The sequence below is a fragment of the Mastigoproctus giganteus genome, chromosome 4, assembly GCF_048544385.1.
Source record: "Mastigoproctus giganteus isolate SK-2022 chromosome 4, ASM4854438v1, whole genome shotgun sequence".
In the NCBI taxonomy this organism is placed as follows: domain Eukaryota; kingdom Metazoa; phylum Arthropoda; class Arachnida; order Uropygi; family Thelyphonidae; genus Mastigoproctus; species Mastigoproctus giganteus.
The window spans coordinates 8014795-8033173 of NC_143578.1; the positions used below are offsets into that span (position 1 = coordinate 8014795).

The window sequence follows — 18379 nt, forward strand, 5'->3', positions numbered from 1 at the left end:
TGCCAAGAGAGATTAGAAGTCAGGGTAATCCCCAAAAGAGATATATCATTTTGCCTACAAATCGGAGTGTCACTAAAGATAAGCATAGGAGCAGAAGAATCCTTTTTGCGAGATATAAGACAAGATTGAGTTTTAGAAGGGTTTAAATCAACTAAGTTGTCTTTGCCCCACTGGAGAATTATCTGAAGATCGGCATTTAAGGAATTGGCATCAGAATTTCGAGAACTTGAAGCTGATTGAGCTGGACAAGGTTTCTCAAAATGGAAAGTTGAATGCAATGTGCTATCATCGGCAAAACTATGGATAGGATTTCCAGTCAATGGAAGAAGGTCATTGATATACAAGAGGAAAAGAGTGGGGGAAAGAACTGAACCTTGGGGGACACCGGCATTAGTGGAGAAGTTAGAAGACAGAGAGCCATCTACCATCACCCTCAGTGAGCGATCAGAGAGAAAACTGGATAACCAATTACTAAAAACAGTTGGCAAACCATAAGATGGAAGCTTGTTTAGAAGACCTTTATGCCAAACACGATCAAAAGCCTTTGATCTGTCAAGAGCAACTACTTGTGTTTCTCCGAACCTTTCCATTGAATTAGTCCATAAATGGGTAACATAAGCCAGAATATCACCAGTGGATCGACACTGACGGAATCCATACTGGCGATCGTTGATCAGAGGGAAGGTTTCTAGGTAGTTTAAGAGTTGGCGGTTAATTGATTTCTCCATTACTTTAGAAAGAGTAGAAGTAATTGCAATGGGACGATAATTGGATGGGAGGGATTTGTCACCCTTTTTAGAAACTGGCTGGATATGAGCAAATTTCCAAGCAGAAGGAAAAACACCTTTGGAATAAGAAAGTGAAAAAAGGCGGCAAAGAATAGGAGTAAGTTCAGGAGCAAGGTTTTGAGAACAAGTGGAGAAATACCATCAGGACCTGGAGCTTTCTTAGCATCAAGATTCATCAAAATCCTTCTGATATCCTTTTGACAGAAGACCACAGGAGGCATTGAATGGAGCGTGTTAGGAATGGTGGGAGGTGTTTTACCAAGATCATTAATACATGAGCTCGAAGAAAAATGGGATGCTAGCAGGTCAGCTTTATCCTTGGCGCCAAAGCTCGCAACAATTGTAAAAAAGTTATTAATCAGTCCAAACTAGAGTTTGAACAGGCCAATAGCTTTGGTAAGAGACCAGAATGCTCGGCTACCATTAGGGCAAGAAGCAAGTTTTCTACTCTTAGCCTGTTCAAACTCTAGTTTGGACTGATTAATAACTGCTTTACAATTGTTGCGAGCTTTGGCGTAGGCAGAAAATGAAACTGAAGAATTAGAACAAGCCAATTACGATATGCAGCATTCTTCTCTTGGACAGCCTTAGCACATTTATTGGAAAACCAAGGTTTAGATAAAGGACGAGATTTTAAAGTGGAGTGTGGGATAAAGGATTCCATTCCTGCAAGAATAATTTCACTGACACGATCTGAGCAAACGTTGATATCAGAAGTTTTGAAACAGTAATCAGACCAAGGAAAAGAAGAAAAGAAGTCTCGCAGGTCATCCCATTTTGCATTCTTGTAATACCAAACAATACGAGGTTGGGAATAGCCATGAGATAAAGGTTCCATTGGAGAAGAGACAATCACCAAGTTGTGATCTGAAGTGCCTAAAGGACCTCTCACTTCAACGTTGTACTTAGAAGGGTTGTTTGTGAGAAAAAGATCAAGCGTATTGGCTGTATGATTAGGATTGGACGGTATTCTTGTAGGTAAATGAACAATCTGTGCTAGGTCATTAGTAATTGCAAAAGCCTCAGCATCTCGACCTGCTGGGTCGGTGTGACTAGAAAACGGAAGCCAGCTGGAGTTGTGAACGTTAAAATCACCAAGGAAAATTACCACACTGTTAGGAAAGTTGGACTGGAGAAAGTCAAGTTGCAAAGAGAGGAAGTCAGAGAGCTTCAAGTGATTAGTGGAGTTGGGAGAACGGTAGAGACAACAGATGAATTTTACACAATGAGGTAGAGAGATTTTAAGCCAGAGAAGATCAAAGAGAGGAGATTCCAAATTGCCAAGTCTCTGACAGGGAATATCAGAACGGACATATGCACAAGCACCACCTTTGAGGTGAAAGGAATCATATAGCAAATAATTTGGACATCTGAGATGAGCAGTAGTTGAATCAACTGATAACTGAGATTCAGTCAGAAAACGTACATGGGGTTTGGAAGACTGCAAGTGGAAATGGACATCGTTGAGATTAGAATTGAGACCACGTATATTTGTGAAATGAATTAGGAAGTCCTTGGGAGGTTTAGATCTTTTCGCAGATAAGCTTGCTCTATTATTTTGACACCAAAAATATACAGAAAATCACCAAATATATACAGAAAAAACACACATACAGGTAAATTCTTACATTAACCACTCACATGACCCTCTATACATCAAAAAAGCAGTTCTATACAACCAGATATACAACGCTGTAAAATATAGCCACACACAAACAGACCTATCCGTAGAATTGCAATACCTCACCAAAAAATTCGTCGACAGAAAATACCCATCAAAACTAATAAAAGAAACCATCACCAAGGTTCATAATAACACTAATAACCCAAACAAAATTATTAACCACGTGAACAAGAATAAGATACATAAACCCCTTATCGCGCTCCCATATCATCAACAATATGCAAGAAGACTTCAACAGATTTTTTAAAATACAGATATCAAATTAATATTCTCATCTTATAACAAATTAAGTTCCAAATTCAATTCATACAAGACAACACACGATTACGAGTCACAAGATCACAACATTATATATTTGATCAGATGCCAATCAGATTGCCAAGCATGTTACATAGGCAGTACAACAGCAAAATTCGGGACATCAAAAATTTCCAACACGCGCGCATACTACCACTTTAATAGCTTCAAAACTAATTCAGCAAGTACAGAACTAACACAACATGTCCAATCTCAAAATCACAACCCACTCATCGATTCAGCCATCACAGTATTCAAATTAAATTCCAGCTACAAAATCCTTGAAAACAAAGCCCTCGTCATCGAATGGTTTCAGCGCCATACATCACTCAACGTGTTAAAGAAAAAGATTCCCGCCAATTTCTCCCCCATTTGGAATTTAGCACGTATTAAGTTTCCACGTGCACTGAAATGCATTTCGGGAACCCAACCCGTATATAACACAAGCGCGCTCTCTCCCCCACCCCACAATAGCTAACTGAGGACGAATTTCGAAAGTCGCTCTTGCGCGACTATTAGCTTCTATTTCTTCATTTAATTTAATTAAATTAAGAAACCATGAAAGGTGCACTCTCCTTTCTTAAGAATATTTTTATAGCCCATAACTTAGTTTTAAACCCATAATCCCCGTAAATTATTAGAATCCTATAACCACTACGTATGTGGTAAAACTCTCCACCAGCTAAGTGGATTACTATGAGGTGAGTGCTGAAAATTAAGCTAAGCTATACATACGATTTATTTATTATTTTCATTAATTTATTCAATGGGCAGAGAAGCATTGAATGAGTAACTTTGTGATTTTATTTCTTTCACAGTACAACCCTGCTGTCAACTTCACCTATTGCTACGAAAAATACGTAACCGCCAGGATCGAAAATGAATACGTCGCCTTTGATATGTGCCGTAAAATATTTTATGGAAGGTATCGAACACTTGTGGTAAGGAATCGAAATTTTAACTGCTGTTCAACTTTATTTTAACAAAGAAATAACGGCTGTTTTACATTTGTTTTATTCAGTGTGACAAATTTATGCAAATTATTCAATGAAAACGAATAGAACTCTTCATTTTTTTTTTTTTTTTTTTTTTTTTAATAATTAAAACGAAATGGCCTTTTTTTTTATTAGAGCCGAAAAAAAAATCAGAATTTCCTTTGTGGAATGCAGCATTCTGAATATTCTGATGAATTATGTTTTTTTCTATACAGCCTATCAGACTGCTCATGTAGCACAATAACATCGTCACCGTACTTTCCACACCGGGTGGAAAAGGCTCGGGTTCGAATGTCGTCCATGACGCGAGGGAATTTAATGGGCTTTTTTCACTCTGTTCCTGGTCAGGCGACCAGCACGGTGCATGATAAGGTTTCCTTCTCCCAGCCTGAGGCATTAGCCCTTATGCATTATAGAAGAGAATAGCATAAAATAAAAGAATAGAAAAGAACAAAAATAAATAAATAAAATAATAATGAAATAAAAAATAAATAAATAAAATATTTATCCATATCCTTGCCCCTGTCTTTATGCAGTGCTGCCCAAAGTAGTCCACAAAGAGAAAACGTTTAATGAAACAGAAATAGTAAAGTTATTCAAAAACAAGATCAGCAGGGACAAGTTCTAGATATAGCACAGTTATCTCTAGATATAGCATAGTTATCTCCAGGGAAGAATGACAGCTATCTCTTTTTGCTCTTTGATATTCTCGCTTTTGTTTGCCTGGTCAACGATTTTAACTGAGATAGAACAGGGGACCACCAGGGTCCATGATATGGTTTCCTTTTTCTATAATACATTGACATTTTACAAGCCGTTAAGATTTTCGTTTGTAAAGAATCCACGTGATCATCGACAGTTAGAGATTTCATAGAGTTCAGCTGTTCCTGTGTAAAAGACTCCCTAAGCTATTCATCAAAGATTTGGCATTTTGCATTTTTCGTATAAAATCTATGGACATCTCTAGAATCCAATCTTCATTTCATGACATCACCTGCAAGATGAAATGTTATGACATTGTGGTCACTAGTCGACCAGCGTGTATGAGTAGATTAGGTTGAAGTTCTAACCGAGTACGGCTCTATGAATTTTGGCGTCAATTTTTGTGCGTGCTGCCTCCTCGGTCGTTTGTTTTGCCGTTTCGGTTTTGAGCGTGTGCCGGTGAGGCGAGCCGAGGTTTAGGTTTAGCTGTCGCGCCGAGGCTTAGTTGCCGATTCGGAGGAAAAATATATTTTAGTTCTTATTTCGCCCGCTAGATGGCGCTACTTATTTTCGAGTTTAATTCAATATAAATTTATTTTTTCCGAGGCTCTAACCCATGTTGTCGTTACTGGCAGTCCAGTGCTTATCTCCACGGCTACTCTTTCAGTTATAAGAATATGTGTAAATGTGCCTGTTATAGTTAAGAGTGGCGTGTGAGTGTGACGTAGGAAATTTATTTCGCCTTGTTCTGATTGGAGGGGGTATGAACCGATGTGCTGATTGGTCTGGGGGTATAAACCGAGAACGGCTCTGAGTCTGCCGGTGATTTCTGGTCGGTTGATGCCGTAGAAATCGTCTGTTTTTTGCCGCGTTGGTTTCAAGGTAGCGTTGGAGGGTGCGCAATGAATTGTGGGTTCGTGCATGCACGCACACACAACCATACACACTGAACAGCAGATCCCCAAGAACAAAGGATTTGGCGGGAAAAAACGTGGGCACTGTAGACTTCGACTAACATACGGGTACTTGGGGGCCACAACAGTTCGTGCACGGAGATCGCCATGACAAAGGAAGACCCAGAAAACTGTGGCGCCATCTGTTGAAGCATTCTGAAAGCTAAAATTAAAGATTTTATTTAAGGTGTTTAAATATATATTTTTTTTCCCCACATATGGGTACTTGGGGCCACAACAGTTCGCGCAGGGCGTTTGCCATGACAAAGGAAGACCCAGAAAACTGTGGTGCCATCTGTTGAAACATTCTGAAAGCTGAAATTAAAGATTTTATTTAAGGTGTTTAAATATATTTTTCTCAATAGCTATGACTTTGACGTTTAAATATATTTCCATAGCTTTGCAAGATGTGTCGCCATCTGTCGAACCATTCTGAAAGCTGAAATTAAAGATTTTATTTTTAAGTTACTTTGATGTTTAAATTTTTTTTACCAAAAGCACTGAGACTGTCATGACATTTGAAACAACCAAGAAACTGTGTCGCCATCTACCGATCCATTCTGCAAGTTGAAAATCTGAAAATTAAGTATTTTTATTTCATTTTATATGTTTAATGTTATGTTTTTTTGATGGTTAAATTTATATGTATATATTTTTACCCATAACTATTTATGATGTTTCCTCTGCAAGTTGAAATTGTATCCTGATGTTTAGAGTCTTTCTATCCTGGAATAAACCTGAAAAGTAAATGTATTGATGTGTATATATATTTATTTACCGTCTTCGTGAAACACTGGCACCATCTTCTGTTTCTGTCTGCAACTTTGATTTTTTTTATCTATATTTGAAATCATTTTCTTTCCTAAAAGTAACTTCTCAATTTTTTTTTATTTTTAAAAAAAGGTTATTGATTAATGGAAAATTAAAACTTAATTTCTACTTTCTGAGAAAAAAGACAGACAATATTTTTTTCATCTGTCTATGATTCTAGTAGATATAGATTCAAGTTCAGAAAGGCGCCATCTACCAATCCATTCTGCAAGTTGAAAATCTGAAAATTAAGTATTTTTATTTCATTTTATATGTTTAATGTTATGTTTTTTTATGGTTAAATTTATATGTATATATTTTTACCCATAACTATTTATGATGTTTCCTCTACAAGTTGAAATTGTATCCTGATGCTTAGAGTCTTGCTATCCTGGAAAAAAAAAACCTGAAAAGTAAATGTATTGATGTGTATATATATTTATTTACCATCTTCGTGAAATGCTGGCGCCATCTTCTGTTTCTGTCTGCAACTTTGATTTTTTTTTTTTTAATCTATATTTGAAATCATTTTCCTTCCTAAAAGTAACTTCTCAATTTTTGTTTTTTAAAAAAGGTTATTGATTTTTGGAAAATTAAAACTTAATTTCTACTTTCTAAGAAAAAAAAAAGACAGACAATATTTTTCAAATAGATATGTTTTATTGATAAGTTTTACAGATGTAGTTACTAATCACAAAAAATCAACACAAACACATATGTACATTGCTTTGATCAGAACGGATACTTCCTATATTTCATAGTGTAAGCAGTTTGAAGTTCTTCGATCATCGAAATTACAGCATTGTACAAACCATAATAGTTGAACTCAGTAACTACACCTTCTTTCAAACACTTAGCTGAAAAAATTTTAACACTTGTAGATGGTTCAGCATTTCAACTTAAAAAGCATAGACATCGTTAAACGAAACATCGATAGAACCAATAAACATGTCATTCTTTATACGCTTTATACGCTCTCTAACACAGTCAAGATGTTCCAATATAACTGTGTGCATTAACAGAAATGCAGGTTTTTCGTCTTCTAGACGTTGAAGAAAAGAATCTATGTCTATGATTCTACTAGATATAGATTAAATTTCAGAAAGGTGTAGAGTCATTAGTCTTTCTGCTGCTAGAGAGAATTGCTTCCAATAGAAATCACAAACGCCACCATCGGTATTGATTCGGAGTCCATGTAGCTGGATTTCATCTTTAGATCTTGCTCTTACGGAAAGTAAGATATCACCCATTTTGTCTTTGAATTCATCCCATTGTCTTCTCGATAACATCATATGCATATTAGCTGTCTCGATCGCAACATGTGGCTCGAATTCGTGGCAATAAACACGAACTGTGCTACTGTGACTCAGACGTCTGTAGAAAGTTACGTTAGGTTTTCTTATGTCATCAAACATTTCATGGCGTGACATTTTGGGAAAAACAACCGCACTGAGAAAGTTCCAAACTGTAAATGCGATCCAAGGGCTATAATATCATGTGTTTAGAATCTAGTCGCTTGGTTATTGGCTCATAAACTCGTGTAGTGTCAGGAACATGTAGACACATGTCGTTCAAAGGATATATAATCTCACATAACTAACGATGGCATCGCTCCCAAAGCATTTGGCGCGACAAAAAGCAAAAAAAGATAACTCACCTTCAAATGTGCCTGTTTGTGACATGTAGTACAAAGGATATATAATCTCACATAACTAACGATGGTATCGCTCCCAAAGCATTTGGCATGACAAAAAGCAAAAAAAAAGATAACTCACCTTCAAATGTGCCTGTTTGTGACATGTCATACAAAGGATATATAATCTCACATAACTAACGTTGGTATCGCTCCCAAAGCATTTGGCGTGACAAAAACAAAAAAAAGACAACTCACCTTCAAATGTGCCTGTTTGTGACATGTCATACAAAGATATATAATCTCACATAACTAACGCTGGTATTGCTCCCCAAAGCATTTGTTCAAATTTAGATCGACAAAAGCAAAAGATAAATCACCTTCAAAGATTACCTTCCAAGATGTCACACCCTTACTGATGAATAAGGATTTCACTCCCAATACCATAGTAATTTCCTATTGGTTGTGACTTTCACTCTCATACAGTAGTAATTTCCTATTGGTTGTGACATTCACATACTCTTGAATCTAAACATTGATTGGTTGTCATCAAATGCCATTTCAATCCACGAGTTTGCTTTAAAAGGGGTCAATACGACCACATTTCATACATGCTTACAAAGAATCGATATGAATACTGAAGAAGCTTTTCTCGCTATGGATGACGATTCTGCCTTCCTAGATGACGTTCTTAAGATGGAAAAGGAATATGAAGAAGCGCAGATGGTAGAGGCGGATATTAAATTCTGCCAGACTTTACTGTATACAAGTGTGAGTATTCCTTTTTTTTCATTACTGAAAAATTTTTTATTTGATTTTTTAAAAAATGTTTATAGAATTATTGTTTGGTAATTGTGTTTCTTTATTACGTTACTCTTTCAGGATGCCGAGTTCTTTGGTGCCGGTGTAGATGATGGTGTTCTGCATCAACCTGGATGCTCACATGATGCCGTATTAGGTGTAGGAGCATGTGAAGTAAAGACAGAGAGTCCATCTTTAGTGGATGGAGATTTTTTAAACGTTAATGACGATGATGATGTAAGTATATCTATAGATTTTTTTTTTTTTTCGCGAAAACAAATCCACTAAATCTTATGCGATGCTTTTTTAAATTTTAGACGGAAGAAAGAGAACCAGCAGCAGCACAAGCTTTCAAGAGCAACTACCAGGTGGAGGATGGGGTTGCTCGCTATTCTAGGAAATACCGGCCCTTATTTAAAACTTATGAGGTCCGGTTTAGAAACTTGGCAGATTTAGCAGACGGGGGATCTGTTTTTTTCGAACTTTCGACGGATACTAGAGGGAATAATATCCAATTTAAGCAATCAAGGCGATTATTCCCATGTTAGGTTGTGCTTAGACGCCCCCAGCCTAAAAAGTCCTATAAATTTACCTTTCGTGCCCCTAACGGATCTAGCGTTTGACCGTGTGATGGCAGCTTTCATAGCAGTCGACCAATCAAATAGTGAATTTATGATAACGGACGACTTGAGTCTGAACGTAATTCTTATTAATATCACCAATAGGGGGGAGGGTGGCAATCGTCCTGAGAATATAAAAAAGGGCAATGTTGAATTTGAATGATTTTTAAAAAAAAAAAAGCTGTCATTCAAATCAACAATACCGATAGTTTATGTCTTGCCCGAGCTATAGCTGTCGGTATATCTGCCCATCAGGACGGTGCTAAAACATACAGACAGGTGCAAGAGGATAAACGTAGTATGCAAACTATCAGGGCTACAAATTTACACGGAATCGCAGGGGTTGCTTTAGAAAGTTGTGGTTTGAATGAAGTTGAACTGTTTCAGCGTGCGATACCCGATTACCAACTTGTTGTAATTTCCGCAGAGTGCGGCTTTGAAGTTGCGTATCGGGGCCCCGCTGCTGATAAACAGGTATTTCTTCTCAGTCACGACAGACATTATGATCTTGTGCGATCTTTGAAAGCTCTGTTTGGCAGTGATTACTATTGTCCCCTATGCCTTAACGTTTTACTTACTCGTGAAAGATTAAACACTCACAATTGCTCTTTCAAGTGCAATAGATGCAGAGCTGTCACCGTTCATAATGAAGACAACCTTCTCCTGTGTAATTTTTGTAATCGCTTTTTCCAAGGCGAAGCATGCATTAATGCTCACAGGGCAAACAAAACTTGCTCTGAAGCGCATCGCTGTAGCGTTTGTATGTGCACTTTTCTTACCAATACAGCACACAAATGCATCAATCCCGACTTCTGTAGCCACTGTAAGACTGTACACAAAACACAACATTGTTTTGTTCAAAAACCTGAGGACCCGGAACACGATGTTTCTGTTGTTTACTTTGACACAGAAACAGTCTTGCTGGACGGCGAACACGTGGTTGTGCTCTGCGTTGCTTCTTTTGGCGACCAGGAATGCGTTTACTGGGGCCGAAATTGCATGGCTGAGTTTTTGGATGAGTTGTTAGGAGTCCGAGAGACCTTGAAAGGAGGTAGTGATGGCAGAAAACTTCAACACACAGAGCCAAAATATAAGAATATGCGAGTAATCGCCCACAACCTTCGTGGTTTTGACGGTTACTTTGTGCTTTCTTATATTTTCGCGAAACACATAGTTCCTGACACGATCTATGATGGGTCGAAGATTTTGGGCATCTTTCTGTCATCGTTAATCATAGTCTTCTTGGACTCTTATTCATATCTAGCAGTTCCGCTCCAAAAACTACCAGCTATGTTCGAGCTGCCAGAGGTGCGTAAGGGCTTCTTCCCTCACGAATTACACAAGATAGATACATTAGATTATGTGGGAGCTTTGCCCCACCAAAAATATTTTAAACCGGAATTCATGAGCGAAGAAACCCATACGGAATTCGTGTTATGGTACCAAGAGAAGTCACGAGATACCCACAACCAGAAATGTGAGCTATTGGCCTATGCCTTAGATGACGTGAGGGTTTTGCGAGATTCTTGCAATAAGTTCTGTTCTCTCTTCATAGCAGTCTCGCAAGTTGACCCTTTCTGTCAGGATATTACTATCGCTGGTGCTTGTAGCAGGATCTTCACCAGAAACTATTTAGAACCAAACACAATGGCTATCGTGCCACCTGGCGGCTACATAGGGAACAACACACAGAGTAGGAAGGCGTTGGCTTGGCTTTCGTATCAGGAACAACAGAACAACATTAAAATTCAACATGCTCGATCACAGGGAGGGGAAGCTAGAGTAGGTCCTTTTTTATTAGATGGGGTATGTGGTAGCACAGCTTACGAGTTCTACGGTTGTTACTATCATGGGGGCAAGAAGTGTTTTCGATCTAGCACTATACAGACAGAGAAACAAGCCTATGGGCGCCCTATACGCTGAAAGCATGGACCGTGAGGCCTTCATTAGGGCTCAGGGATATGATGTGGTTTCCGTATGGGAATGCCAGTTTGACAACCAACAGAAAAACGACCCTGCCATGAAAGAGTTTGTTGCAGCATTCATAACGCACGAATCGATTACACCACGTAGAGCTCTCAGAGGTGGTAGAGTTGGCTGTTTTAAACTTTACCACCAGGTGGCGGATAACGAGGAGATTCACTATGTGGATTTCTCTTCGTTGTATCCATGGGTTTGCAAATATGGCGTATTTCCCCGCGGTCACCCTGAAGTCATTCTTAGCGACTTTGACTATAGTCACAATGCATACTTTGGTATTATTCATGCTAGGGTGACAGCGCCCGAAAAGGAATTCTTACCCATCCTCCCAATAAGCTCCAATGGAAGCTAGTGTTCCCACTATGCGGTGCTTGTGCCGAGCAGATGTCGCCCACTTGTAATCACGAGGATCGGAGCTTTTCGGGGATCTGGTGCACGCCTGAGTTTTACCTGGCTGTTGAGAGCGGTTATAAAATTGATAACATCTACGAAGTTTGGCATTTCAAAAGAGCCATAAGTCTTTATTTGGTGGCTACATAGACACCTTCTTGAAAATCAAACAGGAGGAATCGGGCTGGCCCGAGGGGGTTGAACCTGATGTATATGTCACCGAATTTAAAAGTAGGGAAGGTATCTCTACGGATAGGCACGAAATAAAGGCAAACCCCGCTAGGCGCTCGCTCGCAAAATTGTCTCAATTCTTTGTTGGGGCGGCTCGCAATGAGAACTAACAGGGTGAGCACAGCAGTATGTAACACTTATGAAAGCGTTGTAGAGCTTTTCATGGATGACACAAAAATCATACACAACGCCATGTTAGTGTTGGAAGAAATAATGCAAGTTGCATTCGCCCCAATTGATGGAATCGAGGAACCATACCATCGGGGTAATGCAGTCATTGGCTCTTTCGTCGCTTCCTATGGCCGAATGAAGCTCTACAAGGCTATGGCCCCTCTATGCCAATCTTTATTGTACTCCGATACCAATAGCATAGTGTTCATCCAAAAACCAGGTGACGAACGTCCACCCATCTGTCACTCGTTGGGTCAGCTCACAGACGAATTGTCGGGGGACCACATTGTCGAGTTTGCTTCGACCGGTCCTAAATCTTACTCGTTCCGCACCTGAATAGGTAAAACAGTGACCAAATGCAAGGGTGTGACCCTTAATGCCAAAAACGCGAAGATAGTCAACATGAACGTTATGATTGCTGCTGCAAAAGGCGAACATGTTGACGTTTCTGTCGAGGTACCGTTTTCTGTCTGGAGAGACAAACGTACTTCTCGTCTCCTTCAGTCCTCAGTAACAAAAAGGTTTGGATTTACTTTCGCTAAACGTGTAGTAGGAGATGACACACGCACTTACCCTTATGGATATTTCCAAGACACATAGTGAAAGCTAACCACCTAGTCATCATACTATCAACATTAGAAAAAAACCCAGTGAAATCCCCATGTTTTTGACACTAAGCAATTTTTCAGTGGCTACCTCTGGTGACGTCTCCTTTTTTTTCAGGATGTTGGTGAGGTGGATCGGGCACGTACTTTCCCATCCTATTCCCACCGACGTCACATTCGTGACGGCACTCGGATGGGAATCGCAGGGCGCCGGGGCATGGGGGATCGCGGCACCCATCACATTGTGATGGGCGTGCGCACGGGGGGATCGCGGCATCCCTCTCACCCAGTCACGAAGTGATGGGCACGCTTAGATGAGGGGAATCCTTTTTCGTGTTGTCGTGGAACTTCCAAAAACACCTTTTTTCAAAACTCACAGTTTTTTTTTTTTTTAAAAAGGGGACAATGTTTCGTTTTTCTGGAGACGTCACCTTCTGTCTTTACGGTTGCTAGTCCTGCCTCTCGCATCGGCACATGAACACACATAAATACATGGTCCAGACTCGCGCGCGCGATCATTTACAAAATGTTCAAACACCCCTTCACAGTGATAGTCTCGGGAGCAACACAGAGTGGAAAGACAATGTTTGTGTTGTCGCTATTAGAAAATAGTGAAAATTTAATTTCGCCACCACCTCAAAGAATCGTCTATTGCTATTCAGAACTTCAAGATAAGTTTCGGTGTTACCCGCAAATCGAGTTCATGGAGGGTTTAAACATCCCCGAATTCGATCCAACAGTAAGCAATTTACTTGTTTTAGACGATCTCATTAACCAGGCAAAAGATAGTGTTACAGTGTCTGAAATATTTATAAAGGGATTGCACCACAGAAATCTGAGTGTTATTTTATTAACGCAAAATCTGTTCTCCCAAGGCACTCAGTTCCACACTATTAGCTTGAATTCGCACTATCTGATTGTTTTTAAAAAACCCTTGCGACTCGAGACAAATCTCACATCTAGCTAGTCAAGTGTTTCCCGGAAGGTCACATGTTTTAGTCGACATATATAAAGATGCAACACGAGATCCGCATTCATATTTGCTATTTGATTTTTGTCAGGACACTGACGATAGGTTGAGACTGCGATCACACGTATTGCCAAGCCAAGGATCTACGATTATTTATATACCCACATGGCTAGATGTCTAAAACATAACGCTAACTTCATAAAGTATCTGTTGGAAGCTCGACCAAAACAGGCAAGCGCTCTATTAAAGACCTCAGATCCCACACAAATAAATTTGCTCTGTGAATTCTGCAAAAACATAATCAAAGGCTGCATTCCTTTGCCAGACAGAGTGAAAAGCAAGTTACAACACAAAAAACGTCTGCTCAGAACACTAGCAGATAAAAAAGTGGCATTTAAGACCAGGCGGAAATTAATAATTCAACAAGGAGGTGCTCTGTTTCCATTATTAGCGAGCATAGTATCACCACTAATTGCAAGTTTGATCCAAAGATGAGCGAATCTTTCGGCAAATTCTTGCTTGTAGCTGCACCGCCAGAACAAAAACAGATGCTCTCTTTAGACAAGCAAATGTCTGCAATCTTAAAAAGGCAGGATTTGCAGCCTGAGTCTAAAGTTAAAATGTATCTTCAGATACTACAGTCATATTTAGGTCTGAAAACTAATGCCGCAAAACAAGCAACGTCGTCGGCATCAAACAACATCGAGACGGCCGTATCAACCTCAACCGCTGCCGCTGCCACATCGTTACCCACAATCCCCTTTGAAACATCACAGCAGCAGCCCGAGGGAGGAGTGCTAAAATCCCGTAAGCCGGTCAAGCGCCGATATACAGCACTGATTTCACCTCGCCATCTGAGACATAAACATACGCGGATATCGTTGTGGTAAGTTTTTTTTCAATAAAACAGACACTTTTTTTAAAAAATAAATAAAAATTTTATTTTGTAAGTAAATGCTGAATTACATGTAATGTGGCAATTACATCATTTGCCCACAAATCTTTACAATAATATTTGTTTACAATCTTTGGCATAGAAATGCCTCTACATCTATGAGTTAGGAAAAAAATACAGTGTAGTCCACAAGCTATAGATTCTGTATGTTGAATTATCACTTTGTTATAAGTCCATTTTTTACTGTTCAGGTTAAGGAAATCTGCAATGTCCTCTGTCGGCGGTCTTGCAAAGCTGTCGAAATATTGACTTTCGTTTTTTCCTAAGAAAATGCACACCCAGTGAGCACCCGGCATATGGGAAAAGTCAGTATTGATGACTAGAAGTGTTGGTTTTCTATGTATTCTTGACAGTAATTCGTCCCTGGCACAGACACCGATCAGATGTTTTCTCGATTCACTGTCTGCTTCTAAAACCTTCAAAATTTGATCAGTGTTTATAATTAATTAGGATTGATCGGTCTTCAGTCACAGAAAGAATGTTTTCGAATTCGGCATACAAGATCACTGTTACGTTTTCGGGTAGAGGTTCTGCGAATTTCAGTTCAAGTCAAACTCCACCTCATCGTAAAGAACTGATGTGTTCGCCGACCGCGTTGCTGTCTGGAGTCAGGTCGAAACCATAAAGCACATTCCCTTCAGTATAATCCAAGAGTGATATGCCGTTTCCACAATCTGAATTCCACTTGTTTAGCGAAGTAAAAAGAGATATGTAGGATCTGGTATAATGTCCGTTCTTATAATCGGGTGTTAGTGGTATGGAAGGATGTTGGACTCCATCAGCCGTCAGAAGTAAATAACACAGGTTGTAGTGACCAAAATTAAAGGGGTTGGTTTTGAGGGAGCCATTGAAACTATCACTGGACACCATACCGACTATTAAACGAGCGGGGATCTGGCCTAGATATATATTGTCCCTGGTAGAGTCTGACATACCTTTTGGGATTGAGAAGTAAGTAACATCAACTCTGTTAATGGGATATACAAGGGGGTGTTTTTCAAGAACACTCATGTGCGCTAACTGTATGCTGGGGTTAAGTTTAACTTTACGCACAAAAAGACAGGCCTCGCGTATGTGAATCTTCGCCGTATTGTCGAGAGACAGCAGACAGAACTCGGGCGAACTGCGAACCATTCTCAGGCAGAGCGATACGTTGTTAATAATATATTTGGCCTGATGGCACCAATCAAGTCTGAGACGGCCCAAAAGTTCCGCAGTTTTGGTTTTCGAAAAAAACTTCATATGTTGATTCATACCGCTGTCGGGCTGAGAAAACATTTGTGAAACATCACAAACATTGTCTTTTACGAACAGTTCTGTAGTGAGTTAGGATTTTTTTGCTCCTCTGTCAAAATTCAAAAGCGTTTCTAAATAAGCTCTATAGGCATATTGTCACTGCTTGGATTTATTAATTTGTCTTGAATGAAAAGATCCACATGTTAAACATGGAGTGAAAAAAGTTATTGACAACGCCCACACTTGACTGCAGTTCTTTTCCGTCGCTTTGAGTTAATTGTACTTTGAGTCACAAACAAGTTTTTCCCAGGTCCAGATATTCTTCCGACGTTCCTGGTATGGAAAATTCTATTGGCCCCGGCGTGTCCACAGATGCTAAAGGCAAGAAAGTAACGTATGAAGATCGTTTGATGCACAGATTAGTAGCAGGCTGGGCAAACAGGTCTAGTTCTGACATCATAACTTCAGCCATCATTGAAAGAGGTCCTGATATTTTTTTTTCGACGCTTGCCTCCACTCTGGCTACGGACTTTTTGCTTAATGGCCTGTCCTACTTCAGAAGCTCGATTTATAAATGAGCATTTCACGAGTGCTCCAGAAATGACATCATTGATCATATTACGGCCTGCCGACAACACTTGCCGACCGATGAACTTGGCAGCGGGTTTCAGAAGTGGAGAGAGAAATGTAAATGCAGATCTGAATATACTGCCTAAGCCCTGACCCCTCTGGATCGCTGCTCCTGCAAAGAAGGGATTTCCCCCCGCCTGCACTTTGTAGTATTCCACGTACGTGTTCATTGGGGTCGAAAATGCAACTTAATTAGAGTTTTACCACCTCTGAAAGGAAATAACTGACCGCTGTCTGTGCGAATTTGAATAGGAACGGATTGAATGTTTGAGAGAAGCACAGGGTAATAATCCAAATGTAAGAATTCACCACTGCTTCCGAACGGTACTACTCGCAAAAGAGGTGCTCTCGTATCACCCACAAGCTGATCTTCAATCACAGCACTATAAACAAAGTAAGAACCGACACCTCTATTTATATCGCATGGAAATTTCGATCTCGCAGTTCCTTCGAAACCCTCGGGCATACGTTCAAAACCAAGTAACTCGCCGAGTCCACCCTCAGGGAAGCGAAGACGCACACTGCTTTCTATTTCGAAAGAAACAAAACCATGTGCATTAACAGAACCTTTAATTTCAGGGCCTATAAAAGTCATAACCTTTAGAATTTCGGAGACGCTATTGTAATTACCATAAGGAATTTTATGCTCCCGAACATCACAAGTCGGCGGTTGTACGAGCACAAGCTTCCTATCACCACACTCACTGTTAGGCTTTATTGATGGTAACACTATTTTACCTGTAGGTATCCACTTTCCGATGTACTCCCCTTTGAAAGTTCTAGATTTGTCAGCAATATCGCTCGATGCTTTACGGACTAACCCTAGAATTCTGGCAGTTCGTAAAAATCATACGCAACTCACAGCCATTTTTAACACGAATTGTGAATCTCACTTTGAATTCTGTCTCTTCTACTTTAAGCTCTAAATTGCCATTAAGACTACACACATGCTCAATCAATTTAGTCGAATTTTCATACTCGTCATGCAGCATGTAAATCTCGGTGTTCCTAACTGTCAGTTCTTTCTGCAGAATTGCAAACTCAGCCCAACCTTTGGAAATATTGTCCCATGACTTAGGTACGTGTATTTCTGCAAGTGCTACCTCCCACTTGCCTTTGAGCGCTATAGTGTCGGGTAAGACGATGGTAAAATTAGATTGCGTATTCTGGGGATGGAAATCTATACACGCATTACTCGGTAGGGTTAAGAAGAACATCTTTAGCCGAAACCCAACTGTTGCAGGAAACTGGATATCCTAACCACTTAACACGCAATTGACACTCTCCACCCACACATCGCTCCTTAAGTACTTTTTCAATAAGATATGTGTCGAGTGGCAACTTGTCGTGGATATTAGCAAGCTGTAGCTGTTGTTCATAAAAGGTACCTTCGATCGTATCGCCGTTTTGTCTTGTACTCTGTACACAACTGGTTTTCTTCGTTTCAATACTTGAGATATAGTAAAAATCTCACGAGTCCAACTACCCCAGAATCCTTTGCGGAAAAGATGTGAACCTGTATTTAGAATGACACGATCCCCCAGTTTAAATTTAGGAATCTGTTCTTTGGTTTTTTCAAGTACAATTTCCTGTAGACGTCTTCTTCATTATGCAAAGTGACATTGGCTGGTGGCATTCCTATGGTTCGATGTGGGGTTCGATTATAAGTAGCTACAATGTCAGGAAGAACATGCACATAGTTCTTACTTTCAGAATAAGTTATCCATTTAAATATTTTTTCTTTCAGAGTTCGGATAAAACGCTCAACTATTGTGGCCTTTTTTTCTGATCTAGTTGTATAAAAATTAATGTTGAGAGACTTAAATAAGGCCTTCACATCTTTGTTTGTAAATTCCCTGCCTAGGTCGCTGTTAAGACTGAATAGCGTTTCTTCCTTGAAAATTGATTTGAATGCTTTTACCATCTGC

The 18379-nt window shown here is 39.6% G+C and overlaps 1 protein-coding gene across 1 annotated transcript in view; it reads left to right on the plus strand.

Moving 5' to 3' along the window:
- The window catches only part of LOC150086364 (uncharacterized), a 61336-nt gene that overhangs the window by 25744 nt on the left and 17213 nt on the right, over positions 1–18379 (plus strand). Inside the window, exon 3 of the mRNA XM_090371288.1 lies at positions 3588–3710. Within this exon, the coding sequence (XP_090227414.1) occupies positions 3588–3710 (123 nt within the window). The remainder of the gene's footprint in view (positions 1–3587; positions 3711–18379) is intronic.